Source organism: Rhamphochromis sp. 'chilingali' (genome assembly GCF_963969265.1).
Source record: "Rhamphochromis sp. 'chilingali' genome assembly, chromosome: 2".
NCBI lineage: Eukaryota > Metazoa > Chordata > Actinopteri > Cichliformes > Cichlidae > Rhamphochromis > Rhamphochromis sp. 'chilingali'.
In genome coordinates, this window is record NC_137930.1 from 6,877,911 (window position 1) to 6,905,320 (window position 27,410).

Below are 27,410 nucleotides of genomic sequence, written 5' to 3' on the forward strand. Positions count from 1 at the left end.
TTACGGAGCCACTCCTTTGTTGCCCGGGCGGTGTGTTTTGGATCATTGTCATGTTGGAAGACCCAGCCTCGTTTCATCTTCAAAGTTCTCACTGATGGAAGGAGGTTTTGGCTCAAAATCTCACGATACATGGCCCCATTCATTCTGTCCTTAACACGGATCAGTCGTCCTGTCCCCTTGGCAGAAAAACAGCCCCATAGCATGATGTTTCCACCCCCATGCTTCACAGTAGGTATGGTGTTCTTGGGATGCAACCCAGTATTCTTCTTCCTCCAAACACGACGAGTTGAGTTTATACCAAAAAGTTCTACTTTGGTTTCATCTGACCACATGACATTCTCCCAATCCTCTGCTGTATCATCCATGTGCTCTCTGGCAAACTTCAGACGGGCCTGGACATGCACTGGCTTCAGCAGCGGAACACGTCTGGCACTGCGGGATTTGATTCCTTGCCGTTGTAGTGTGTTACTGATGGTGACCTTTGTTACTTTGGTCCCAGCTCTCTGCAGGTCATTCACCAGGTCCCCCCGTGTGGTTCTGGGATCTTTGCTCACCGTTCTCATGATCATTTTGACCCCACGGGATGAGATCTTGCGTGGAGCCCCAGATCGAGGGAGATTATCAGTGGTCTTGTATGTCTTCCATTTTCTGATGATTGCTCCCACAGTTGATTTTTTCACACCAAGCTGCTTGCCTATTGTAGATTCACTCTTCCCAGTCTGGTGCAGGTCTACAATACTTTTCCTGGTGTCCTTCGAAAGCTCTTTGGTCTTGGCCATGGCGGAGTTTGGAGTCTGACTGTTTGAGGCTGTGGACAGGTGTCTTTTATACAGATGATGAGTTCAAACAGGTGCCATTCATACAGGTAACGAGTGGGGGACAGAAAAGCGTCTTACAGAAGACGTTACAGGTCTGTGAGAGCCAGAGATTTTCCTTGTTTGAGGTGACCAAATACTTATTTTCCACCCTAATTTACGAAGAAATTCTTTACAAATCCTACCATGTGAATTCATGGATTTTTTTTTCACATTCTGTCTCTCACAGTTGAAGTGTACCTCTGGTGCAAATTACTGACCTCTGTCATCATTTTAAGTGGGGGAACTTGCACAATCGGTGGCTGACTAAATACTTTTTTGCCCCACTGTATGTTAGGGGTGCAACGATACTCGTATCGATATTGAACCGTTCGATACAGTGCGCATATGTATCGAACAATACAAAATTTGTAATTTATTTTATCAACTTTCCTTCTGACGATGCTGTCTGTGTTGAGCGCTCAGTGAATCTGCGTTCGACTACTCCGCCTAGGCTGCACTGTCGAGCGCAGATCCACGTTCAACACAGACAGCATTGTCAGAAGGAAGAGCGCAGGGCAAGCTAGTGAGACAGAAGCTCTCCTTGCAACATGGCAAATTGAACCTCCCCCACCCTCATTCAGATCTGGCGTTTGGAATTATTTTGGTTTTCATGTGACGTATAACCCTGAAGGTAAGCTCGTCATGGACTAAAGTAAAACAGTATGTTGGATGTGCCACGCAATGCTCAATTACATGGGTGGGAACTAGTGTGTTAGCGCAGTTAGCTCGTTAACGTGTTGGCCGTCTAGCCCCAGCACAGGGCGATCAGGGGTAGCTCGTTAACGGAGATTTGCCGTGTTGTGGCGTTAACGTCATTTCAACGAGATTAACGCTGACAGCACTAGTGGGAACACAACGAATATGACTGCACATTTACGCCGACATCATCCTAGTGCAAAGACAAGTGGAAGCAGACAAAAACAACAAGCATGCATGCTACAAACTTTACCCGAGTCATTTAGACAGCCGTTAGCACATGATTCTCCTTATGGGCACCTGATATGTTTAATATTGTGGCGAGCTCAGACAAGGTGGAGACGGAGGTGTCGTTTGGTCTTGCTTCTCGTGAGCTAGCCAGGGAGCACAGCCATTTATTGACATCTGCAGAAGAACACTGCCGCTAGCTAACTGCTCAGTGCGGCAACCACACAGCAACAACAACACACAGAGCGCCCTCTGACCCTGGAAGGACACACTGTCGCAGCGAGAAGGCGTCACCCGTCACTATGGCAACATAAACAAAACATAACCGTATAAACAGAACCCCGAACAGCCCTGACCCGCTACATAGCCCCCACCCATGGGTTAGTCGTCCCCGACGACCCCATTACCCCACACAAAGTCCTGCAAATGTCCAGGTGCCTTCTTTTGGCGCACCGGCCGGTCACGACCGGCGGGGGAAAAGTCACTCGGGTCGGAACATGGGGTGCCACCGTCATCCCACTTCTGACACCAATGTGGCGAGCTCAGACAAGGAGGAGACAGAGGTGTCGTTTGGTCTTGCTTCCCGTGAGCTAGCCAGGGAGCACAGCCGTTTATTGACATCTGCAGAAGAACACTGCCGCTAGCTAACTGCTCAGCGTGGCAACCGCACAGCAACAACAACAACAACACACAGGGCGCCCTCTGACCCTGGAAGGACACACCGTCGCAGCGAGAGGGCGTCACCCGTCACTATGGCAACATAAACAAAACATAACTGTACAAACAGAACCCCGAACAGCCCTGACCCACTACAATATGCTGCTGAGAATATAGCCCAGAAGAAGCTATAGTATAGCTTTTATTTTGGAAAGAGCCATTTCTCTGTAATAAACTCTCTTTTCCAAAGATGAGTGATTCCTCAATCAGATACAGGGCTTGCAAAATCGCTAGCCCGACGTCCCGGGGCTAGCGATTTTTCCAGTCGAGCTACCAAAATCTATCTCTGCCCTGCCCGTCGGGCTATTGTAGGAAGGAAAAATATATGTCAATGCTTTTGCATTCTTTCGGAAATGTAGCTGGGTAATTATGTCATTGGCATCGGTGAGCCACTGTCAATATGTGACATGTTGAAATCGCGTTTGAATTTGCGCTTGTTTTTTGCTTTCACTTTGCAATCGCGCGAACTGTGTATAGAGAGCGACAGTACTGATTGGTGAGTGATGATAATTTGCGCACCAATTCCTCTGACATCGTCTTATCAATCGTTAGCTTACTATGCAAACATGACAAGTGAAATCTCCCGCAGCTTAAACATGTGAGAGGTTGATCGCGCAGAGAATCGCTGACCGTTATGTGTGTGTGTGTGTAAAAGCAGCAGGATATATATTTTAGTTCTGCTGAGCCAAATAAGACAGGTCAGGGTGAAGAAGTGACAGCCAAAGAAAAGCTTACCACAAAACGGAAAAGTTATGACAAATCAGACTATAAGGCAAAAAGAAAGTGCAGCTTTATGGTTTCATGGACAAAAGAATTTCTGTGGCAGCAATATGACGAGCTATATAACCAGGGCTGCACATAAGTGGTCCGCAGGTGCGCATTCGCTGTCAAAAAAAAAACAAAAAACGCGCACAAGATATGAAGTTGCAACGCGTGTTTGCATACATAAGATTTTCTGGAGGAGGACAGACATTTGTTTAAAACTCTTAAAGAAGCTCCTTTAAGCAATTACTTTGGTGTTCCTCCACCTCCAAACAAATGTCAGAAGGAGTCCGAACCACAAAAGAAGCACGTATTCTCGGAAAAGTGGTTGCAGGAGGTGAGCTGGCTTCAAACAAATGATGAACGCACAGAGATGTGGTGCGGAATGTGCCGTGAAAATCCCACTCTAGCGGACAAAAACAGTGCTTTTTATATGGACGCAAACGCGCGTTGCTATGGGACGCCATTTGTAAAGTGAAACATAACGGCAACAGTTTTCCACATTTAGCTCAAAACCTTACAAAAAAATATTTTTTTCGAGTAATTTTTTACAACATTTAGTAAAATATTTGTAACTTTTCATCAAATGTTAAATATTAAATCTAAATGTTAAATATTAAATCTAAATATTATATTTAAATCTAAATGTTAAATCTAAATGTTAAATGTTAAATCTAAATGCTAAATGTTAAATGTTAAACCTAAATGTTTAGGCTAATATGCAAATGTATTGTACGGATCAACGGAAATACCAAAATAAAAGCTTCCCGAAAACCTCCGGTGCAAAATTGTGTCTGTTCTCTTCCTCGCTTCTCCCCACCATGTGCTGCTTCACTTCTTGCCTACGAGCATGTCCAGCGATTTTGCTGGACATGTGCTGCAGCGATTGTGAAGTGGAGACTGCAGCTGCTAAGAGTGCACTACTGCTAAACCTTTGGATGGCCGACAAAACGGATCTTCCGATGTTTTCAACTAAATCGCCGGACGTGCTTTCTCATGGTCTCCAGTGGAATGACGGTCCCGCCATAATAGACGTTCCAGCCATGTGTTCCAGCCCTAAACCTAACCTTATCTAACTATAACCTTATTCCTAACCTTTACTAGCAGTTAAATGACGTAAAATAGTGTTTTCCAAAGCGATTTTTAGAAAACGAACCAACATGTGTAGATTGAGTCCAAACGGTTCTCATGTGCTCTCCTTTTTCTGTTGCCCGAAAGCATAAAATGTTGACAATTTGTCACCTAGCGAAAATTATTACGCTTTGGGAGTGAGAACGTGTCTGACCACTACCGGCACACTTTTGCACCGGAGGTTTTCGGAAAACTTTTATTTTGGTATTTCCGCTGATCCCTGCAATAAATTTGCATGTTAGCCTAAACATTTAGATTTAACATTTAGCATTTAGATTTAACATTTAGATTTAGATTTAAATATAACATTTAGATTTAACATTTAGATGTAACATTTAAAATTCTGTTTTAAATATGAAAAGTTACAAATATTTTAAGATAAGATAAGATAAGATAAGATAGAACTTTATTAATCCCTCGGGTGGGTTCCTCTGGGAAATTCGATTTCCAAAAAGCACAGCACCGACAGAAGTTACAGAGTTACAGAATATTATATATATATATATACACACACACACACACACACATATATATAATACAGAGACAATATAAATAAAATATACGAAGGGGATAAATAGAATAAATAGGAATAAAAAATAAAAATACAAGTGAATTGCACATTTCAAGTATTGAGGTCTATTGCACTGTTGACTATTTACAAAAGTATTGCACAAAAGGTATTGCACAGTGAGGTGAAGAGGCACTACAGCTTAGTTGTTCCCCCCTCCTTTGTCCTCCTGTTTCCCCTCCCTCTCCCCTCCAGAGAGGAGTTAAACAGTCTGATGGCGTGTGGGACAAAGGAGTTTTTAAGTCTGTTAGTTCTTGTCTTGGGGAGAAGCAACCTGTCACTGAACAGACTCTTCTGGTTGTTAATGGCCGTGTGCAGAGGATGCCTGGCATTGTCCATAATGTCCATCAGTTTCTTTAATGTCCTTTTCTCTGCCACTGTCACCAGAGTGTCCAGCTTCATGCCGACCACAGAGCTAGCCCTCCTGATCAGTTTCTCCAGCCTGGATGAGTGAATGTTGTAAAAAATGACTTGTTTTTCAGCTAAATGTGGAAAAATGTTGCCGTTAATTTCAGCATGTTTCACTTTACAAACGGCGCCCCATACGTTTTGACAGCGAATGCGCACATGCGGACCACTTATGTGCACCCGTGTAAATAACATAATGTTCTGCCGGGTGTGTTGTTGGTTTTCTCTCGATTTCTGTGTCGACAAGCGCCTTTGTTACTGGGACCAGTCATTTTAAGAAAGGCCCCCATTAGAACCCATGAGAAATGCAAGAAATGCATTATTGCTCAGTCTGCAATATCTTTCCCAGAACAAACACCAATTGCAAATAACATACTAAAAATAAACCTGAAAAATCTGTTTAGAACAGCGTACTATGTTGCAAAGAGTGAACTACCACTGGCAAAATTTAGCAGTCTTTGCAAACTTCAAAAAGCAAATCGCCTAGATCTTGGTTCCACTTGTCTCTTACCCGTGACTTCAGTGGAAATTTCAAATTCAGGATCTGACACAGACTGATTCATGTCCTACACAGTTCTTACAAGTTCATAGAAATTTCTGTTCAATTAGAACCAAGTATTTGAGTTGATGATTGTAATTTTTATACAATGTTGTAATTTGTTTTTCAACAATTTTTTGATTAATGTTTTGTTTCCTTTACAATATTATACTTTAATGTATAATATTGTAAAGGAAACAAAACAGGAAACAAAACATCAATCAAAAAATTGCTCTCTTTTTTATTTGGGCTACTTACATTTATTTTGGGCTACCAAAAACTGAAGAGTCCCTGCCCGAAGGGCTACCAGGGATTTTGAAATTTTGAGAGCCCTGAGATATATTTATTTTTTTAATTACTTTTGTTTCAGCAACATTAAATTAAAAAAACTGTACTTTTGAGTTAAATATATATATTTATAATTTTAATAAATGACAAATTAAAAAGGCATGAACTTTTTTTTTGTATCGAAAAAATATCGAACTGTGACACCAAAGTATCGAACCGAACCGTGAATTTTGTGTATCGTTGCACCCCTAATAGACATATATAAATAAAACCACTTTTTTTTTACATTAGTAATTCCTTTTGTGCATAATTATATATTATTTTTAATAACAAATTAATTAAAGCAACAAAACAACTTGAAGAGCTGGTTTGGAGCCGAAAGAGCTGGCTCTTTTTAGTGAGCCGAACCGAAAGAGCCGGTTCTCTAAAAAGAACCGTAAATCCCATCACTACGACCCATCCTTCAAATTCGGGGAAATGAAGAACGCATTTGTCGGCCACATTTGAAGGAGTCGACGAATTGGGACAGCCTTCGTCGCCTAGCTGTGACGTAATCGGCCTTCAAATGCGGCCTCCGAAGGATGCAGCCGACGTTTTGGGACACAGCTACTGTATATATTGTTTTTTACCTTTATGCTTTGTGTGAACAACTAAGGTGTGTTGAAATCCATGTGTTGAATGAAATCCATGAAGTGCTACAGAGAAAGTTACATTTTATTTATGTAATTAACACATTTTGAAAGACACCCAGCTGAACTAAAATGATCCATGTAGCAAACAAAAACTGCTGTGAGCCGCCACCCTTATATCGCCTTTGGGCTTTTTTCCCCCAGCATTGGAAATGTATTAGCCTCAAACTCTTGTTAATAATGACCTCATGAACGTATCTGTGGTATAATGACATGAATGTCAGAATTACATCTGGGTCTTTTCATTTCTCTATGAGAGACTTGTAGACCATGTTACTGAGGAATGTCACATTTTCGGCAGGGATTTGAATTTTTTTCATTCGAAGCCAGACTTTACTGAACAGCCATTTGGAGATGGCATCGGCTTTTTCAGAAGAGCAGGGTGAGTCGGCATTTTCGACAACATGCTTCACCAAGTCCTTGATACAGATTTCCAGAGAACACTTGTATTTCTGAACCTCTTCAGCCGCACTAAGGGCTGGATTCTCCATCGACTCGATCAAGTACTTTTTAATTATCCGGATCGTCCAGTTTTTTAATACCGGGTCCCTGTCATTCAGCAACATTATCAAATGTTTGTCTTCACGTAAAAAAAAAAAAAAAACATAACTATGATAAACTATGATGAACCCATGACTGACTATGATAACTAAAGGTAAAACTATGACTGTGACTAGATGACATGAGGGAAATTGGCAGACATCCTGACAATGAACAGTAAGAGACAAAACACTTAAATACACACATGAGGTGATCAGGGAAAGTGGAGACACGTAAGGAAACAGCTGACTAGGATGAACATAATGATGCACAGGAAATGTAAATTAAAACACAACCACATGAAAACTGGACTTTCAAAATAAACAGGAAAACATGACAAGACAGGCATGACAGCATTAACCAGGAAGACCAGGGGCCCGTTCTTCGTACGTCGCTTACTACATCCAAGATCAAATGACACATCCAAGGCCAAATCATCGCGCTAACCGTGAGCTCGCTGATCCGGTTCTCCGAACACACCCGCTGTTGACGATCAGTACAGCTGGATGAAGTAATGTGAGATCACTGGGTGTCGTAAAAGGGGCTACGCATCGATAGTAGAAACATTGATCGGAAACCCTCTGATTGGTCGGCGAAAATGTCGAAGGAGCGCGCTCGGTATTTTTCGGCAGCAGAGCAAGAACTCTTGAGTGAGGGATTTCAGGAGTTTCAGAGTTTAATCAGAGCGCAAGGGAACACTGCAAAGGCTGCAAAAGCAAGGAGAGAGGGCTGGCAGAAAGTTGCTGACAAATTAAACTCGTAAGTAATTTAATAATAATAATAATAATATATTGGATTTATATAGCGCTTTTCAAGGCACCCAAAGCGCTTTACAATGCCACTATTCATTCACTCTCACATTCACACACTGGTGGAGGCAAGCTACGGTTGTAGCCACAGCTGCCCTGGGGCAGACTGACAGAAGCCAGGCTGCCATATCGCGCCATCGGCCCCTCTGGCCAACACCAGTAGGCGGTAGGGTAGATTTATCATATCACACCATATTATCCAATATTATATTACATTATATTATATTATAATATGTTATATTATATCCCCTTTCACATTAGAGCCACAACAGGACCCACTAGAACATGGGAACAAGTAAAAGTGAAATATAAGAATATTCTACAGAATGGTAATATTTATCACTTATATTGCTTTTAGTCTCTTGGAAAGAGACCCTGAAATAATCTGTTTGTTTGTTTATAACAGCAACCAAGAAAAGGGCAGAGCAAAAAAAGACAGGTGGTGGTCCTGCACCCCCTCGTCAACAAGTTGGTTAAGTAAATAATATCCTCACGGGAAAATCGATATCTCTCAATGAGCACACTGTCGCGCTGAGCTAAAGGATCCTGTCTGTCCCGCAATATATGCTGAATTCTGAGGACTCTCCTTATCAATCTTGCACCTTCCGCAATGGGTTGCTCGCGTAAACGGACAGGACATGGCTGCGACAGGCTTCCCAAATCCACCTTCACTTTTATAGCCGTGGTCTCTCATCTTGATTACACGAAGTAATTTACAATTACTACTCTGAAATATGAATTACATCTGTAATAATCACATACATGTAATAGGATGTTAATAGTACATTTCCCTTTTTTAGGAAATGACCTGTATGTATCTGTGTGACATCAATAAAAGGATCAAGTGCTGCATTATCTTCAGTTACATTGATGTTATTTATTTATCGCTGTTGCTTTCGTATAAATGAAGCGGACATACCTGCGTGGCCGCGATCTAATCCTGTTTACATAAAGTAAACCTGCTCCCGAGCAGGTTTACGCTTACGGCTCTGTTGCTATGACAGCAAGTCCCGGATGAGCTTCGGGGAACCGAACGATCCAAGATCACGCGAAATCGTCAACAATCAAATCCAGCTAACTTACTTAGCGAGGTACGAAGAACGGGCCCCTGTTGTCAGGCCTGCAGGTACCAGGCTGTTGTTCTCCTTTATCTCATAGTGGACAGAAATTTTTTTTTGGAGTGGCACGAATAATTTGTGTGGCATCAAATTTGATGCAGAACAGCTGATTGTTCTGTAAATAGTTTAAATGTTTATTTAAAAACGCCTTGGCTGCATTAAAAGAAAGCTGCAAAAAAATTTGTTGTTTGCTAAACTGAGTTACTTTTTTAAAGAAGTAACTATATATGTCTGTGAAGGTTCTCAGTCATCCAGGTCATCGTAGTCAAAGGAGCTTGCAAAGAAAAGCGTCTGGACTTCTTTAAGTTGCTTGAAGACGTTTCACCTCTCATCCGAGAAGCTTCTTCAGTTCTAAGGTCAAATGGTGGAGAGTCCCAAATATAAACCTAGTGGGAGTGACCCCCCACAGAGGGACAAAAGGACCCCCTGATGATCCTCTAATCGCCTGAGCCAAGGTGTGAAACTGGGTGTGGGTCCCAATCAGCCAGAGTTTCGGGTGTGTTCATTGTGAAACCTGGCCCCACCTTATCATGCGAATTCCTGAGGTCAGATGGCCCAGGATGTGAGTGGGCGTTAAGGCGTCTGGGAAGGGATCTCAAAACTGGATTATAGATGGCAGAGAGTTGGTGTCGTAAACCCCCGCCTCTGTTCACAGTGGACATAGATGGCTTCTTTCACTCCTCTTTCAAACCATCTGTCCTCTCTGTCCAAAATGTGAACATTGGCATCCTCGAAAGAGTGTCCTTTATCCTTAAGATGCAGATGGACTGCTGAGTCTTGTCCTGTGGAGGTGGCTCTTCTGTGTTGTGCCATGCGCTTGTGAAGTGGCTGTTTGGTCTCTCCAATGTAGAGGAATGCTCAGACCTCTACATCCAGACGCTTTTCTTTGCAAGCTCCTTTGACAAGTAACTATATAATTAATTGCCCAGCATTGGTCATTATATACTGTATTTTGCAGACAGAGAGTTACAGAACTCTCTCCCAGACCACAGACTCATAATACAAGACAGAGCTTTTTTTAAAAAGAAAGAAAGTTGTGTTTTCAAAATTGGAGTTCAAGTTATTTTTACTTCCAATAGTGTTAGCATACTACACAGGTCAATGACTAGATTTTTTTTTAACATTTTCATTCGAAGTGGGGTAAAGCAGTTAATTAAAAGTAGTCTAACATAAATGTAAATGCTGTAATTTGATTATTTTAATAAACCATGTAACTTGGATGGATTCGATGCTGGCGTGACCACATTGCACACGTCTGCTGTTGCTCACAGTGGTCCAAGGGATTGCTCAGGGAGTTTGTGTGTTCGCTCAGACACGAGGGAACGTCGCCTCATTATTCTGAAACACACAACAAAACTATTGACTACACTACAAACTAACTACACAAGATGTGCGCTAAACATCGCAAATCTCTCACATCTCAAAACACCGCTGTCACTCCTAAAACTTCCCCCCTTCATAAACAACTAAATTCCATATTGCCATTTCATTTTTTTGTTTGGTCCACATGGTACATTTTTCCACCAATAGGAAAGGGTGGGGGGTTTTTGGTGTTGTTTTTGCTCACAGGCTTTCAAGCGTTTTCCTTATAAAACGCCGTTTTTACCGTTTCTTCCCGCAGTAAATATAAACAACGATAGTATTCAGGAAGAAAACCAAACATTGCGTATATTTTTTTTTATCATAACTCTGGTTTTACGTGGCCTATCAACACAAAATTTAAAACTGATATAAAGTCCACACTTTTTCCGTCTGTCCTGCTCACATCTCCAGTGGTTGTACACGTTGTCATTAACGTGGCTTCACTCCACATCAGCCACGCCGCTTTGCTAGCTAAAACACCGGTGTCGGCACATAAGGACGCTGCCTGTCATAGCCTGTAAACCACGTTGATTAGCTGAATATATACTAATGTGAATCGCATTATTGGCCGGACTATGGGATAAGGAGGCATCGTGCTAATCCCATAAGGGAGCAGCCAGTCACTTACCGACTAACACTGCAAAACAGAATTGTTAACATATTCATTTTAATTTCAATTCAGGTTAGATTTTTTTTGTGCGCAACGCAGATTTTCTGTGCGCAGAGATCGTGCCAGCAGTGCGCAATTGCGCACGCGCGCAGCTTAGAGGGAACACTCCGTCAGTCTTGTTGCTCTTGAACAATAAAATGTTTAAAAATGTCGCGAGTTTACCTGGTGATATTGTCATGCAGGAGGCGATCGCGAAAACGGCAAACAATTAACACCACGCCGATGGTGCTCACGGGGCAGCAAGAGTAAACGATCGGGAGAGTCTTGTCTTCGTTATCGTTCCCCTCTTACGTTTTATTACTCCAATTTCAGCGTTTTCGCTGCACAACTAAAGCGTGCAGTTTACTTTGTGTGCATTCAAATGGAGTCGAGTCATCTAGCTCCACCTGTGGCCATGTGCCATAGCCTACAGCCAGATTAACTTGTGACGCACATCTGCACTTGGCTCTAGCGCCACGTTTGAATTCATGCACAATACATTTGGAACTTTCTGTTTTGTCTGTTTTTGTGTCTTGCAAATAAACCTTTAAAATAAATGAAATGGTACTATCTATTTAGTTTTGGCCTACATCAGTAAGAAATGCCAAATTATATACACAAAGTTATAGAAATCACCACCCATTCATGATGATTCCAATAACATCAAATAATAACATGTAACATCACATCCTGTAAGCATAGTCTGATTGTGTCTGATGTATATGGGTAATACATCAACATGGCTGGAGAGAGGTGGTAGTCATATACAGTCTGTATACGTGTGGTTAATCCAATAAACATTTATAAGGACATGGCAGTTACTGTCAATTTACAGCAGTTACACAGTGATTAGTAATAAACAGAGCCAGTGAGACTGAGTGCATTTAAGAAAGTGAGTGACTCAGGTGTGTCGGTTGGTTTGTCATCTGCCACTGGTTCAACTTGATGGAAATCCTTTGGTGCAACCGTAAGAGAGAGATGTGCATAAACAAATACACCCAAACTTCAATAAACTGAAGAAACACTGTAAAGAAGAGTGGGCCGAAATTCCTCCACAGTGATGTGAAACAGTAATGAAATCATACAAAAAACCACTGCTTCAACTTACTGCTGCTAAAGGTGCTGAAAGTTTCTCTGTGCTGCTGTTTTTCAGGAGTCACTTGGGGAACATTTTTCAGGACCAAAGATCTTGACTTTCAGCCATGTTATCTATGATAGAGATGCAAAATCTATAGATTTTGCTGGCTAAACCTGAACAATCAAATCAAATGTTCAAAATGTAAATTTGGTGACAGGTTAACAGAAAGCTTGAAACATTTATTCTGACAGGGAATCCGTGTCTGAGATTTGAATGTTTAACCTTAAAGGGCTGTTTTCATATGGAGGCAACTGGACTGTGAAGCATTGAGTTTCATTTTTGGTTAGTGCATCATCATAATTATTCTGGCACCAAGCAGCGATGTGACTTGTGGACTACTGCAGGCAAAAAATAAAACTTCCGGGCCTTCTTTCAAAGTAAAAGTAGTTGTGGGAACCTGCCAAATGTTGTGTTTCCATCAGCATTTTAAAAAGCTAAAATAAATAAATGAATAAAAAGAGTGGGTGGTGGGCTGAATGAATGATAAAACCACTCTGTGAAGACAAAACAAAGCTATAATAAATGACCACGTGCACAGACATGCACACAAAAACTGCGTGACTCCTTATTGGCTGTAACTCACCGCGCGTGATCACCTGTAATGTTCTTTAAAGCAAGAGGTTCAGGTGCTATTCTTTTTATTTTAATCTTGAAAGCACCAGTTTCTGGATCAGCACCCTAAGTAGAATGATCAGACTTTCAATAACGAAAGAAAGTATCTGTCTGATATAATCTATAGCAGACAATGGTTCCCATGCGTATATGGTGCAATTCCTGGGCCTGCAGTCACTGCACCTGCCCAAAGTCCAAGCCGAAGCCCCCCGAAAAGGCCAAAGGTAGGCTGTAACATTACCTTCCTTTAACTCTTTGACTTGTATTGAGTTGCAGAACATTTTTATTCCATGCCTGTGAAAAAAAAAAAAGGACTCTTCAGTGAGGAATACATAGCTTTGCAACAGGCAGCAGGTTTACTAAAAAACAATGATATGGTCTTTTTTTACCTTAAGGCATGAGTCACCATTTTTGTAAATCATGCAATGCCAATGAAAGCTGATGGGCTGCATCATCAGCAGTTTTGGCTTGTGTAAAAATTACAGTATCATGAGCATACATATGAAGTGCCAGATCTTTATTGGATGACCACTTAATTTCAGAATTTAAGAAACAATGCATGTGACTTTGGCCTGATATAAGCTTGGCATCCTTTCATCTCTCAAGCCTTTTTGTTAATTATGCCTTACTAAAAATTAGAGATGGCACGATACCACTTTTTTATGTCCGATACTGATACCGATATCATAAATTTGGATATCTGCCGATACCGATATGAATCCGATATAGTGTTTTTTAATCAACAAAACTGTTTTTTAAAATATCTTGCTGCATTTTGCAAGTCTGCAAGTTCATACTCAAGTTTAAAACAACAACTACACTAAAGCTATTCTGTTATACCTGTATACAAAAAAAATATTTCATAGTTCAGCAATACTGATCAATCTAATAAACTTAAACCTACACCATCCTCACTATTCTGGTATTTTAAAGAGTACTTAGCGTAAATATTAAGAAACCTAACTAATAGGGTTCCAACTCCCAGCAACAACAAAAATAAAAAAATAAAAAATAGGGAACCACCCCTCACGCTCCACCTCATGATGCTTAATCGACGTAATCAACCTTAATTTGATGAAGTGTGAAAAAAATGCACGGAAATCAATTATTTTTCAAGAAATATTAAATAGATTCAACATCTTTCTTCAACAAAATTGCAGACTGCACAGATGGTACCTTCCCAAAGGAAAAAGTACTATAGCTTACTAGGGTATATATATTAGACTTAATAGTCACTATATACAGTAATTGACTTCTATTCATTTTACATCAAATTAAAACTTTGGGTGTCAAATAATTATTTATTAAAAGCTCGACATTTTAAATGAGAATAAGAAAGAAAAGTATGTCTTTGTGCCCCCTTTTCCCTGTTCATGCCCTATCGGCCCCCCTGGCTAAACTTTGCCAGATCCGCCCCTGCACAGTTACCAGCGTCAGCTACATAGAAAAAGATCCTCGAGTAGAAAGTAATATTAAATAAATTCTAACAACAGCTTATCAAGCTTAAACGTGCTGCTGTTGTTCAGCCGCTGGTTTCCTCTTTCTGGTGCAAAGTGGGCCAAAAACAAAGACGGACTCGCGACAGAAAAGCCGATCAGCTGATCATTAAGCAGTTTCACGATTGAAGTAGCAGCCGGAGAGCGAGAGGCAGTCGCTCGTTAAGCTTAACGTGGGAATGCTTTACAAACATTCAGAGATGGACTTACACACTTGCTTTACTTCTCTCGGGGATAACTTTGTCGGAGATGAAATGCCAGGTTGCTAGCGAAGCTCCACATGCTATCCAGACCACAGGTCCCGCATGCCACAGCCGCTCTATCACGTGATGCATACTGCTCCGACGTGCTAACGTTCTGAGGCGAGTTACGGCGTGTTGCAAGTTTTGTGAGGTGCTTTCGTGATATTTAATGGATCGGATTACATTTTTTATTTTTCTCCGATATCCGATCCAGTAATTTAGGTCAGTATCGGACCGATACCGATACATAATATCGGATCGGTCCATCTCTACTAAAAATGCGTACAACAGAGAAACAGCAGGGTTAAATGTAGTGTTAGGCACTTTGTTTCAGGAGGTGGGCGGATCAAGACAAATATTGATAGCATCAATACCAACATTGGCATTGTATCAGATTGATACAAGTGTGGGAGGATCAGTACTTTGATTACTTTCACTAGAGAGAGGCACATTTACAGTCCAACTATCCATCTTCTTCCACTTATCCAGAGCTGGGTCGCGGGGGAGAGGTCTAAGCAGAGAAGCCCAGGCCTCCCTATCCCCAGGCACCTCCTCCAGCTTGTCTGCGGGAACACCAGGACGTTCACAGGCCAGCCGAGAGATATAATCTCTCCAGCGTGTCCTGGGTCTGCCCCATTTGCATCCCTGTCTCCAAAATACCCATTTTTAAGATACATGAAAATCTGTGATTTAATCAAATGTGTTCAGAATTTGCAAACTAATGATGATCTGATAAATCACAACACACTGCTCTCCCCTACATAATCGGTGTAAAGTATCAGAATCAGCACTGGAAATACTGGCCCTGTGTTGAATTGGTATTGGATCAATGCTGCAGTATTGCTCTGCACTGATTTCAGACACTGGATGAGCCAAGAGGGAGCACAAAGGCCAGTATAGGAGAAATGAGGAATATTGTCAGTCAGGCCAAGCCTTTGTAGTACAGTTCAGGGATAAAAATATGGAACTAGAAATGAACACAATGGGTCCACTTTAATATGATCCCAACAAACACATTTCGTGTTTTAATCCCTTTAAATAAACTTTCACGAATCATCAGTGTACAATCAGAGGCAGACACAGACTGAAGCAAAAGATCTTTTTTTAATTCCAAGTGAATCTTGACATGGTACACCATCATTTCATAATTTGACACTCACCAATAAGAGTCACCAAGAAGGAACCCGCTTTTTGTGACAAAGTATATACGGCTTGGTCACACTGAAACTCACTGAGAACTAGAGGAGGGGCGAGGGGCAGGAAAACGACTGCAAACTGGTAAGACACACATAATTACAACCAAACAATTATCATTTCCCCAGTCCTCAAATTGATGTATATTGCACAGTGCAGTTGCTACATGTCACACAAGTGTAGCATTTAAGATAAAAAATAAAACCAAAATGAAAAATCAAAGCCACACAAATCTACACATTTAGAACAGTAACAGATTCAATTTAGCAATCATGTCTACATAATTGTGTCCAAGTACAACAAATGTTTACCCGATAATTTCATAGGTGCCATACAAAAATTCATGTGTTCACACTGCTTATTTTTCAGTCCATATGAGACATTGAGAGGATGTTTGGTAGCTTTGATATAGCGCCAATAACGGCAGGCCTGGGGGTCCAAATTTTAGTGTTAAGAGTGGAGCCATTTTTGGATTATTGCTTTTTTGGTTTTGTTTTTTATAAGAGGGACTCGTTAGTTACAATGCCTATAGGAGGAACTCTGTCACAGAAATTTCAGCTTTCCCCTTGTGTTTTATTGGTGTCCGAGCAGTCCTCAGGCCTGCTCGAGGATGCTGAGCACCAAGTGCTTTTGGATCCTGGGCTGTGCAACCCCTCTAGTGCCTTTGAGATTGTTAACCTCAAATGGAGAGGGGGGGGTTGTGGCGTGCGATGTTGCTGAATTTGGTACATCTCATCACCTGTGCGTGGCTGACAAAGAATACACACAGGGGCTGCACGCCGCAGGATTTAAAAACTGATTTTCCTTGGAGTGGAGTACATGTTACGGTGCAGTTGCACTCCAAGCCAAACTGCGCACCATCGCGCATCACTTAAAATTCATCAACGCGGTAGAATAGTAGACAAAAAAACCAAACAGGATACACCCATTAATTAAGCAACATAGCAAAAACCCATATGATGTAATACAATAAGCAGATCAGGGTGGGATAACTTTGGAGCTAAACCTTTGAATATTAATTGATAGATAAAGCCTTTTGAAGGAGCCCCTGACTGAAACACATGATGTCTGCCTATGGTAATAGCTGCATATCAACATCCCAATCACAAAAAAAAAGCAAGAAAAAAAAAAAAAGAAGCTGTGCAGCCAACAGAAACGCAACAACATTTGAAAACCACAAACAGATGTCGAGTTCCACAAATACATTCACTGTTTGAGAGTAAAGCTTTGCATTTGTGTATGTTCAGGCCCTATGTTCTGGAGTACTGCACAAGTACGGTGAGCACGATGAAACATTCCCTGACTTGAACCTTCTTAGGATTCTGTGAAAAGAGAGATTGTTTTTAGACGTCATGTCGGTCTAACAAACAAACTTTGGATTTTTTTCTTCTTCTTTTTTTGTGAAAACAGGATCTGATCCCGTTAGAAAGAAAACTAGTCTTAACGCGTGACTGCTTTGATATTGATGCGAGACATCATCTCTCAGCCACTTGTATGAAGAAAGGCACTAGTTGTACAGTACGAAGAATTGCGAATACAGTCCGATAACGCAAATAAGAAGAAAACGATAATACGTCAACAGCACACAGAATCAAAGAGTGAATCCAGCCTACGTTTGAAATACTGATGCTAAATACATACGCACAAAACACACACACACACACACACACACACACACACACACACACCAAAAAGCACTGAATTTAAAAAAAAAAAAAAAAAAAGGGGGGGGGGGGGGGGGGGGGGGGGGGGGGAGAAAAGGAAAACTCATAACTTCCATTACAGCAGTTTACAATCACTTCAAAACAACAAAGCCAATATACAGAGGCACTATCATATAGAGTAGCATTCAATATACTCTAGGATCAAAATAAACCCCACTTCTATTGTATCTAGCTGTCAGAACTACAATATAGGAACGAGAATGCAGGCTAGAATGAGATTAATCCTCGAAATTCACAGCTACGAAGTGGCAGATAATCAGTACATAGCAGCTTATTATCTAATACATTCCAAAAAACAATTTGCCAAACACAGCTCAGAAAATAATAATAATAATAATAATAATAATAATAAAACCTCAACCAAAACACTCAAAATAGAGATCTCACAATATATTCCAATGTTGACAACCGCAACAAGTATGCTGGAAGTGAAAAAGAGAGAAATATCGTCGACCATGCTTCAGTAATTATTAAAAACAAACAGTCTTTGGTGCTGATTGGAGTAAAATACCAGCTGATATGACGGGTAAAGACACAGCTCTACTACACGGTGGGGGGAAAAGAAAGTCGAAAAACACTAGAAACACACAAATCAAGGCTATGCATCCACCCTGAAGGAATGTATCAAAACTGACAACAGGCTTCAATACATGGACCAAAAAAAAAAAAAAAAAAAAAAAGGTTTGCCTCACATGAATAATTTCAAACGATTATAACTCTAATACTCGATAGCCCAGCACTGATACTGTAAGTTGATAGGTTATTTCAAACACTGAAAAGCAGTTTAAAGTAAAAACATAAAAATTCATGTTTTTTTAAAGTCTATGCCACTCCCAAAATCTAGAACGTAAAATGCATTAATGCAAGTCTAGCCTAAATGCCAAATAATAAAAACACAGCAACCCAGAGCCTATCTAGATTGTATTGCAGTTACAGTAAACAGTGACAATACTGTTGTGAATTAAGTATTATAGTGAATAGAAAACGATTATCAAAATATCAAATCACTCTTTATGTACATAAAAAGCTCATTCAGTCAAAGCCCTATGTGTGCAGCCTCTAGCTAAAAGAAATCCATACTCTGACTTAGAAAGCACACCCAAGTCCAACGTTTGCCAATATTATAACATGAAAACAAGGATTAACCTCATATGTATCCAATAAGCCCATCTTATTTAAACTCTGTAGGTTAAGTGCTGCAAGACTATTTAAATGTACAATCTACTGTATAAGCTCCTGAAGTAACGTCAGAGACACTCGTTTTAAGGCACTAAGAGAGGGCAGCAGTACAGTCTGCCCGAAACAAAGAGGGGGTGGGGGGCTATCAGCGGTCGTCGATACACACTGGGATGGCTTAACAAACACAATCTGACCGGCTTGTACATGCTACAAGGCAATAAGGATAAAGGGGGAGAGAGGCTGGGCCGCCTGACAGCAACAACTACTGATTTCCAGCCGTGAATTAGATCATACTCTCTGAAAAACAACCACTGATGGGAGGTAACATGCAAAGGACACATTCTTAATTAAAATTTCCTTATTGTCATATGAATTCATTCACTCCCGTTGCGCTCTCTTTAAAGCTTTGCGGTTCTAATCTATTATTACTTCTGTTAGTCGATTTCACGGAGAGTCTTTCAGAGCTCAAGATGCTCCGACAATCAAAACATAATCAATGAATCGGGATTACAGGCTGGGAATTTCTTTGTCCTCCGAACTTTAACGTCATCTTCGGCATTGTTACTTTTTTTCTTACTCTGTCCGCTATGATACGTTGTTTTCCATCTTCCCATCTTCTTCTTGCTCATCTTCATCATTACATGCGTCCATTTTGTGCTCTGCTGCTAGCTCTCCCGGCCCAGGTTGATGCCCCTGTCCACTTCCCGTGGCCCGTCCTGACCAGAAGGTACTGCTGTGGCCCCGCCCTGCTCCTCAGATATAAGAGAACTGGGGGTGGTGGCTGAGCTTGGTGGGGCTCAGAGGGAAGCCTGTGTAGGCGGCTGGGGAGGCCATGTAAGGGTGAGGAGGGGGCGGTGGAGGAGGGAAGGGAGGCTTGAACTGGTGGGGGTGGGCGGCGTATCCAGGCTGGTGGTGCGGGTGGATGGTTGGGGAAGGGAGGAGCCTGTGAGGGTGGGGAGCGGGGTGTCCAGGGTGGTGAGGGTGGGCGCTGATGCTCAGGGTCACCTGGTGAACTATAGCGCCTCCTTGGGGGTGGGAAAGACCGTAGCCATGCTGGAGGAGAGGGGGAGGAGGTGGGCGAGAAGGCAGGATGGGGTGGGGATGGTGGGCGGTGGTGAGTGGGCCGCTGGGAGGGTAGGACAGCAGAGTGTGGGGGGCGGCTGAGGTGTGTGTGGGGCTGAAGGTGTGCGTGTGGACAGTAGGGGGAATGTAGGCGTGCGGCCGCAGAGGCCCATAGTTGCCGTTCCATTCTTTGCTGCTCTGGTTTGAAGCGTACGGCTGCACCTGAGGGAGAGGACAGACAAAGAAGACTCATTTAACACCAGGCGCAACTCACACAGGAGCAGTCTGAGACCTCTGATATATGCGCATGCTCTTCTCTCTCAGAGTAAGACCAGAACACTGACATTACTCGTGTCTGTTGCTGTGAACATGAGCTCATAGATACACAGCCTAATGCTGCTGAGTTTTCCACTCCACTAAAAAAAAAACAACAACAAACTCTTGTTTTACTTTCAACTGGCAGCAACAAAAAACAATATTAGAGATTACTGATTTAGCTTTTTGATTCACAGGTGAACTCTGGGTGATATCTGGACATGTTGGAAACCATTACTGGCCTGAACGCACCAGCAGCCAGTCAACTGCTCAACAAGTTTTTTTTGCTGGTCCTAAGCCACTGGTTAAGTCATTTCATGAACAGAGATTAGAAGAGCTCAGAAAAGGGAAACAAAAACTTTCAGCACCTCTGTAAGTAATCCATCGCAGACAAAGTGTATAAACTGCACATTGTCTTTCCATGTAATCTATGCTGTGAACCATTTCTTGGCTGAAAGCAGAAACTTTCAAGTTTTTGCCAGTACGCGACCACACACACACACACACACGCGCAAGCTTCAGAGATGCAGATTATGTTACCGCCACTCAGAAACAGCAGTTTCCTGGTAAACAGTGGCAGCATAAAAGACAGATTCTTGAGTATAAACATACAGCTGACTGCACAAGCTGACAATATCAGAATCAGTATATGCCATTAATCCTTGGGGTGGGTTGTTTAACTTTGTAACATGCACTCAATAGTTGGGTTGCGGTCACGTGGTTCTGATGACGTGCGGAGGCAGCGCGATTTTTGAGTGGAGGGCGGAAGTAAACATGGAGGACACTGTGGAGAGTCAGGAGAGCAGCTATTGTGCAACTTTAGACCCCGTTTCTCGGGAGAGATATAAACAGAGAGTTAAAAAATATATCGGACGTGATCCGTATTCTTTGAAAATGTCCGAATACACCACAGAAGTAAAGGATTTGCCTACTATCGAGGCTGTGGATATCACCAACTACTTGGTCCTCCAGACTTCTTACTACACTAGGCAGCAAATGAAAGCTTTCAAGAGTCTGGAGGCGTACAATTTTTTTGTCAGCGGGTGGGTCCACAACCTTGGAACAAAACGTCTCCGTGATGGATACAGTTTGGTGTTTGCAAGGGTGAGTGTTTGTTCTTATATTGCTTTATCTTAAACACGCTAACAGTTAGCGGTAGCGGCTTTAACGTCAACAAACATGCCACATCCTTAGGACTTCGTTAGAGTGACAGTTGTTTGTTTCAAGGTAAACCATTCTCAGAGGTCTAACGAGACACCTCTGAAGACTTGGGTAATTGCAAAGGAGGATGGAGAAGTGATTGCAGCTCATTGCAATTGTATGGCAGGGTTAGTAGCCTAATTAAGTAGGCTCAAATCCGGGCTCTCAGCCGTCTGTTGCATATCCGAAATCGCCTCTGCACATCGATGCTGTTCTGCCTTAAGCTTCATTCTTTTCTCTCGTTTGAGAACTGATTCCGATCTGGGTTTTCGTTCGTAGCCGAGATTGACCGTCGGAGCCCAGTCCTCCGACTCTTCGTCATCCAAAGCACTTGGGCAGCCTATAGTCCCAATCAAGTCAATATTAGACTACTAACTTAAAAGCACTAAGTAAACGAGAATTTAACGACTACCTAATGCTAATAAGTTCGTTTGCAAACATAACATTACCTCTGACGAAGTGGTCGCTGCAGACACGGGCATTGGCAGACTCTGCTCCTCCCGACTGTAAACGTAAATTTAAAATCCATTTTTTCCTACGTTTTTCGGTTAGAATTTTCCATTTTTCTCCTCTTCGTTGGGCTATTTTTGGTACCCTAAAATACCGTTTATCAGTTTCTCGGGTCGACCTACTGGAGCATCCGTAAACACAACAGGACATAGGCATTTTGCGTACTGTCTGTCTGTGATTTTGCGCTTATCTTTTTCACTTCCGACCGCCAGTCAAATTTCGCGCTTTACGTCGACGTCACGTCTACGTCAAATGAAACCTAGCTATTCCAATTGGGAAGAAAAATGAAATTTACAATTGACTTAGTAGTCGATTAAAATCTGCCTCACTATTACTTTGAAAGTTCACTGGCTTCTTACAAGTTAGTCCTGATCCCTGGTTTTCCCTTCCAGCTGTTCACTGTTGTTACAGTCAGCCTCATAGACAAACACACAGTACCACATACAGAGTGTGGGAAACACAGAGTCCTCCTGGAATGATCTCCTCTAAGTAGAAGCAAACCTTAGTTCAAACCTGTTAACGGCCTATATATTAACAAGAGAAAGGACACAAACTGACCTGTCCAAAGCCCAGAGGGTGCTGCTGCCCAGTCACCTTTTGCTGTCGGGACAGCAGGGGGGCAGATGGGAGGAGGGGGATGGAGGAGGGAGTGCTCTGTTGTCCTACGAAGCTGCATCGCCCTTTGGACCGGGACCAGGACTCTAAGACTGGAAGAGACAGAAGACACATTATTCAAACAAAAGCATATACAAAACCAAAAATAGACTCCAGGTTTAGTCTGTGTGACTAAAAAGTAACAGCAACAACCACAATGACTTCAAACAAGAATGCACACCAGAGTGACAGTAGGTTTACTCTGTTTAAAGAACATGAAACTTTTGGCATCTCAAAATGTGACCATTACTAATTTAAGTTAACATGACATATTTTAACCTGTCATGACTCAAAATGTTAAAAAACAAACAAACAAACAAAAAAAAAAAAAAGCCTTACTCCTGAATATATGTAAACAGCTGGGAATCTTCACATACAACACAGAACCATTAAACAGATAAGAAAATCCATAAAATCAGGCAAAGGGGAAAATGGACACTCAGAAAATGGCATCTGAGCAAAGTTGATCCTCAGACTCTGATCTGTATCAGTTTTAAACTCACTGCACAATTAACACATTTATAATACCAAATTATATTCTGGGTATAGAAACTGATCTCATGTCAGTGTCTTAGGATAACTTTTGCTGCACAGCAAGAACCAACGGCAAAAACTCAAGCTCTGGTCCAGTACCAAACCAAATGCATCCTCCTTTCCCCCTCCGTACGTAGGATCCAACAGAGTATCCTGTCCTGTCTTTATGTAAACCTTTAGAAACTACTGTAATACAATGTGGATCACTGATGGAAGACTATGCAGATTTAAAGAAGAAAAACTTTTGAGGAACGTTTCAACTCAAACGGAGGGAAAGCCATAACAGAGGCAATGTTAGCATTGCCTACAATGGATGCATCTTTTGAGGTCTTAGACTAGAAGAAAGTCTTCTGCTGTTGTCTCTTGATCACCTGTTAAAGCCTCTATGACCCACTAGGGGGCGGTAAGCCCCTACTGCTTCCAAATGACCTGTAAAGCAAACACCACCAAAGCACAGGTGACAGACCACACAACTGGGCCAAAAACATGACCACCCCCACCACTATTTCAGGTGGGTTGTTTAAAAACTCCACTTTTATACACTTTTTAAAGAAAAACAAAAACAGCGCAAAGCTCTCTGTACGTGTAACAAAAAGCAAACAAAAAGATACAATAAAACAAAAACAACCTCAGATTATAATTATACACATAGACAAACTTTGCATTGAAGAATCAGATTTCACTGACCGTTTCTCTGGACACGCTCCTCTATCCCCTGAGTGTTGTTATTCTGCACTCTCATTGGTGGAACTACCATTGTCCTGATGCCACGTGGGCTCCTGCCCTGCACAGTAGGCGAAGGTAGTGGCGCTACTACGGCAGCCAAAGACGGGTGGTTGTTGTGGTTACTGTTGTCAAGGTAACGATAGGAACTGTTGCCGCGAGGGGAAGTCGACGTGTCGGATGAGGGGGAGCCTTCCACTGTGTCACAGCCGCTCTCGTGACCATCATCCTCAGACATGCTGAACGGGAGGGGAGGGACAAACAAACAAAGAAGATTCAAGCAACCGCTACTTAAAAGTGTTTTCAGTGTTTTTCTGTTGAGGAACTTTTTTTTTAGTTACTGAAGGATGTAAACTGCTACCTGTTGGCTCTCTTGCATGGTGAGACTGAAGGGCTGGACTGAAGAGAGTTGGAGGCAAACGAACTGGTGCTGAGGCTGCTGTCGGGGCTGCTCAGTGAGCACACTCTCTCCATAGACAAACTGGTGTTTCCGCAAGCCTCACACACACACTTCTCTTTGCACCTGAGGAGACGTTTTTAGATTTTTTTTTTAGTCTGAAACAGCCGAATTTAGAGGTAGTCTCTTGTATAATGCAGGGACTTTCACAGAATGTTGTACGTGAAGCTGACATGTTTTCCCTCATAAGCAGGGTGAGCTTGAACGAGTTAATTTTCCTGATTATACTCACTCATTCAGACGGCACCTCAGTGGTTGTTCCTCCCCACCCTCATCCTCTGCATCTGTCAGATCACTGTGGATGCTGATAACGCTGGGCGTGGGGCTCCCGTCAGTGCCGGCCATCAGAACCGCTACATCTCGCTGCCTGAGCAAGTCCGACTCTCTATTAGCGTTCGTCGCCACCTCTTTGAAGCAGCTCACTTCCTCCTCTGCATCATCATCGTCCTCATCTGTGTTTTGAACTTCTGGTTGCCTGGTTTCCACTAAAGGCACCTCCCTTTGAGGCTGCTCCCTTCCTGCCACTGCCTGTTCAACAGCATCAGCCATTTTGGGGGTCCGACATCCAGTGATGTGGACGTTGCTGGAGTGAGACAGGTTCCTTTAAACAGAATTATTTCATAAATGTTTAATATATCAGTGACAGAGAATCTAAAATCCAAAGACGTGCACAAGGAGCAGAAGCCAACCTGTTGTGACTGCGCCTATTCCTTTTATTGGTTGGCTGTGGCCACACAACGTGAGCTATGCCAATGTTGATCGGCTGATGGGCCGAGAGCGCTGGCATCTGATTAGTCAGAAGAGGTTGTTTGATCACTGCGTTATAGTGGCTGTTGTGTGGACGCACTTTCCTGTTACAGATTTTAAGAGTAAAGGGTGAAAGAGAAACATGAAGCTCCATATTTCGGGTAAAAGCATAAAGAGAATAGAAAACATGCTGTGACATGATAAGAAAAACAGTTACAACTCATGACAAGAACTCCAGTAATGATATTTCAACCCTGCTTTGCACATAATTTGGTAATTCCCAAAATGAATCTTATCATTTTTGCACACATGCCAATAAAGAATTTGACAGAAAAATGTTGACCAGTGCAAGTCTTGCAAGCAGGGACTTTCCCCAGACTTTAAGTCTTTGTGACTCACCCCCAGTCGCTGATTCGCTGAGGTCCAGCTGTGGTGTCCTTGGTTAGGGAGGATGGTGGTGGTGGTGGTGGGTGAGAGGGAGGAGGCCCTACTGGAGTCATCTGCTGCCAGGCTGCTGGGACAAGGAGCTGCTGCCCCCGGTTAGACCAGGCCTGCTACAGGGACAAAGGAGTCAAATCATAGATGTTATGTAATCTTCTTTTGATCTCCATTGGCGTCAGAAGTGGTTTTTGAGGAACTTCTACTCAGTGACGCATCAGCAGTAGGGCGACGGGAGCTGAGAGTTACTCAGGGTGTGTCTGCCACTGCTTCTTTAACAGTTCAACTTATTGTTGCATGTACAGAGCTTACCTGAGCTATTACACCAGGCCTCACAGGTAAGGGTTGTATAGGAGGTGCCTGAGTTGCCATGGGGACAGAATAACCTGCTGGCTGATTAAGGTTGCCTTAAAAAACAGAAAATTTTAATTAAATTAAACTGTTACACAATAACTAAATTTTATGCCATTTGGGTAAAGTTACTTCTTAGAAAATATAAAATGAATGTTGTGTAACTGCCAAAAGAAGCTATGAACAGTCGATATACCTTGCATGGTTGGAGGACAAAGAAGGAGGGCAGGTGGGAATGAGTCACTGCACCCAAACTGACCATTTCCGGTTGTCAGAGCTATCCCCGGATGCAACACTGATGGAGCCGACTGGGTGATAGCCTGCTTCAGGTACGTGTACACAGAGGCAACGGCAGAGCAGAGAGCAGTGAGTGATAGACAGAAATCAGGTGAGAAGGTAGAGGAGAAGAGAGGAAATGAAAAGGAGCGGTGACAAAGAGACACAACAAAGGTTAGCCATGAAAAGAAGATAACGACAGCGGTGCCAGTGAAGTCAATGTGACAGAAATATTTAATCCAGTTTACTACAGTGATGCATTACAGCAACTTCAGGTCAACATTAAAGAATATGCCAACAGAAACAATATGTTAATTAATTGTACATGTTTAGAGGCATTTATGCACTTGCTGTGCTGAATGACAGACTAAACCTATTCCTAGCACATTCTCACCTGAGTGTGGATTGGTATGTTGCTGTAGCCCAGGAGGCCAGAGGAGGCAGTGGGAGCTAGAGGTGGCCTTGAGAAATGAATGGTGTTCTGGTTGAGAGCGTCAAAAACTGCATTGCTGGACCGAGTGTGGCACATGTCCATGATGCGGAAAGATGACTGCACACTGGTAAGGGTGACAAGGGAAGCTGTACGTTTGTGGTTCACGAGTACATACTGTATTTTTACCATGCCAGTGTGCTCTAAGTTAGACAGGAGAAAGGAAGCACACAGGAATGTGAAAATCAACACATCTTGTGAGCTGTCGTAGTCTTACTGGTTGCTGTGAGGGTAGTCCAGAAGATGAGTCATAGTGAGGAAGGGGTGACTGAGGACACTGGTGGGAACAGTCCTGTCTTCGGCATCGACCAAAAGCATGCTCTTAAGCAGAGACACAAACTCCCGCCTGTCTGCCTTCTCTGCTTGCATGTCAGCGTTATCAGGACTCAGCACCAAGTTCACCTAATTGACAGAGCAAGTCACAGCCACAAACTTAGGTTTAAATATATATTTTGTGAAGGTAAGACTTGTATTGTATTGTAAGGTGTTTTATTTGTGTCTGGTGTAGGGATGGGTATCGTTTAGGTTTTATCCGATACCGGTGCCAAATCGGTACTTTTGAAACGGTGCCGGTGCTCAAACGGTGCTCAAACCGGTGCTTAAAGAATGGAGAACACAAAATTGGTCCAAAAACCTCTCATGTTCAGCTGTTTTTTGTAAAAATATAACAATGTTAGCCTTTTCTGCAGCTATGGGGCATATATGGTA

The 27,410-nt window shown here is 42.3% G+C and overlaps 1 protein-coding gene across 4 annotated transcripts in view; it reads right to left on the reverse strand.

Moving 5' to 3' along the window:
- Positions 1-18,965: 18,965 nt before the first annotated feature.
- hipk3a (homeodomain interacting protein kinase 3a) overlaps positions 18,966-27,410 on the reverse strand; it is a 30,753-nt gene continuing 22,308 nt past the window's right edge. The window contains exons 8-18 of one of the 4 annotated variants that reach the window (XM_080874391.1): positions 26,920-27,104; positions 26,607-26,769; positions 26,133-26,256; positions 25,898-25,992; positions 25,547-25,698; positions 25,090-25,251; positions 24,633-25,001; positions 24,305-24,466; positions 23,908-24,182; positions 22,591-22,739; positions 18,966-20,229 (exon numbers count right to left, since the gene is read on the reverse strand). In XM_080874391.1, coding sequence (XP_080730517.1) covers positions 19,699-20,229; positions 22,591-22,739; positions 23,908-24,182; positions 24,305-24,466; positions 24,633-25,001; positions 25,090-25,251; positions 25,547-25,698; positions 25,898-25,992; positions 26,133-26,256; positions 26,607-26,769; positions 26,920-27,104 — 2,367 coding nt within the window. In that variant the 3' untranslated portion in view covers positions 18,966-19,698. Of the gene's footprint in view, positions 20,230-22,590; positions 22,740-23,907; positions 24,183-24,304; positions 24,467-24,632; positions 25,002-25,089; positions 25,252-25,546; positions 25,702-25,897; positions 25,993-26,132; positions 26,260-26,606; positions 26,770-26,919; positions 27,105-27,410 lie in introns of all 4 variants that reach the window. The other 3 variants (XM_080874389.1, XM_080874390.1, XM_080874388.1) reach the window with 3 other exon arrangements.